At 67.5% G+C, this 449-nt stretch overlaps 1 protein-coding gene and 1 long non-coding RNA gene across 2 annotated transcripts in view; both read right to left on the bottom strand.

The window, feature by feature from the left end:
* Window positions 1-383, bottom strand: part of LOC109513111 (glycoprotein endo-alpha-1,2-mannosidase-like protein) — a 2,409-nt gene extending 2,026 nt beyond the window's left edge. The window contains 1 exon segment of the mRNA XM_019865331.1: window positions 1-383. This exon segment is cut by the window's left edge and continues 3 nt beyond it. Within this exon segment, the coding sequence (XP_019720890.1) occupies window positions 1-165 (165 nt within the window). The 5' untranslated portion in view covers window positions 166-383.
* Window positions 384-424: 41 nt separating this feature from the next.
* LOC109513113 (uncharacterized) overlaps window positions 425-449 on the bottom strand; it is a 12,747-nt gene continuing 12,722 nt past the window's right edge. The window contains exon 3 of the long non-coding RNA XR_002167661.1: window positions 425-434. This is a non-coding gene — a long non-coding RNA (uncharacterized LOC109513113). The remainder of the gene's footprint in view (window positions 435-449) is intronic.

The raw sequence follows: 449 nt of genomic DNA, 5'->3' as shown, positions 1-449 counted from the left end.
CGCCGCCGACGAGCTCCGCCGCGCGGCGCCCCGCTCCGGCCTGTTGGGAACCGGATCCGAGAAGCCGTCCCCGGTCTTGAGGGTCCGGAGAGCCATCATGGCTCCGAAGATGAAGACGGCGAAGACAAAGAGAGCCGCGCAAGCTCTTCTCCGCAGCCGACCCATGCTCGGCGGGATGGCCGCTTGCGCTTGGGGGATGTCTTGACCGACTGTCGGCCTCGACCGGAGGGAGGCTCCGCGGCTTCTCAGCGGCCCATCTCCGGCGAAACACAGCCGCGCCGCCTACGTGCACGCCAACCCGGCTGGCTTCCTGTGGTGGGGGGGCTATCGCAGCATCCGCGAGGGCGCATGCGCGCGCGCGCGTTTGTCTCGGTCGGGTTGGGCGCCGGTTTCCGGTTTGGGGATCATTACGTGTTTGTAGCGACGCCAAGCGGCTCAACTAGATAATT

Source organism: Hippocampus comes, unplaced genomic scaffold (genome assembly GCF_001891065.2).
Source record: "Hippocampus comes isolate QL1 unplaced genomic scaffold, H_comes_QL1_v1.1 scaffold444, whole genome shotgun sequence".
Lineage (NCBI taxonomy): Eukaryota > Metazoa > Chordata > Actinopteri > Syngnathiformes > Syngnathidae > Hippocampus > Hippocampus comes.
This window is presented reverse-complemented; position numbering and strand designations above follow the sequence as displayed.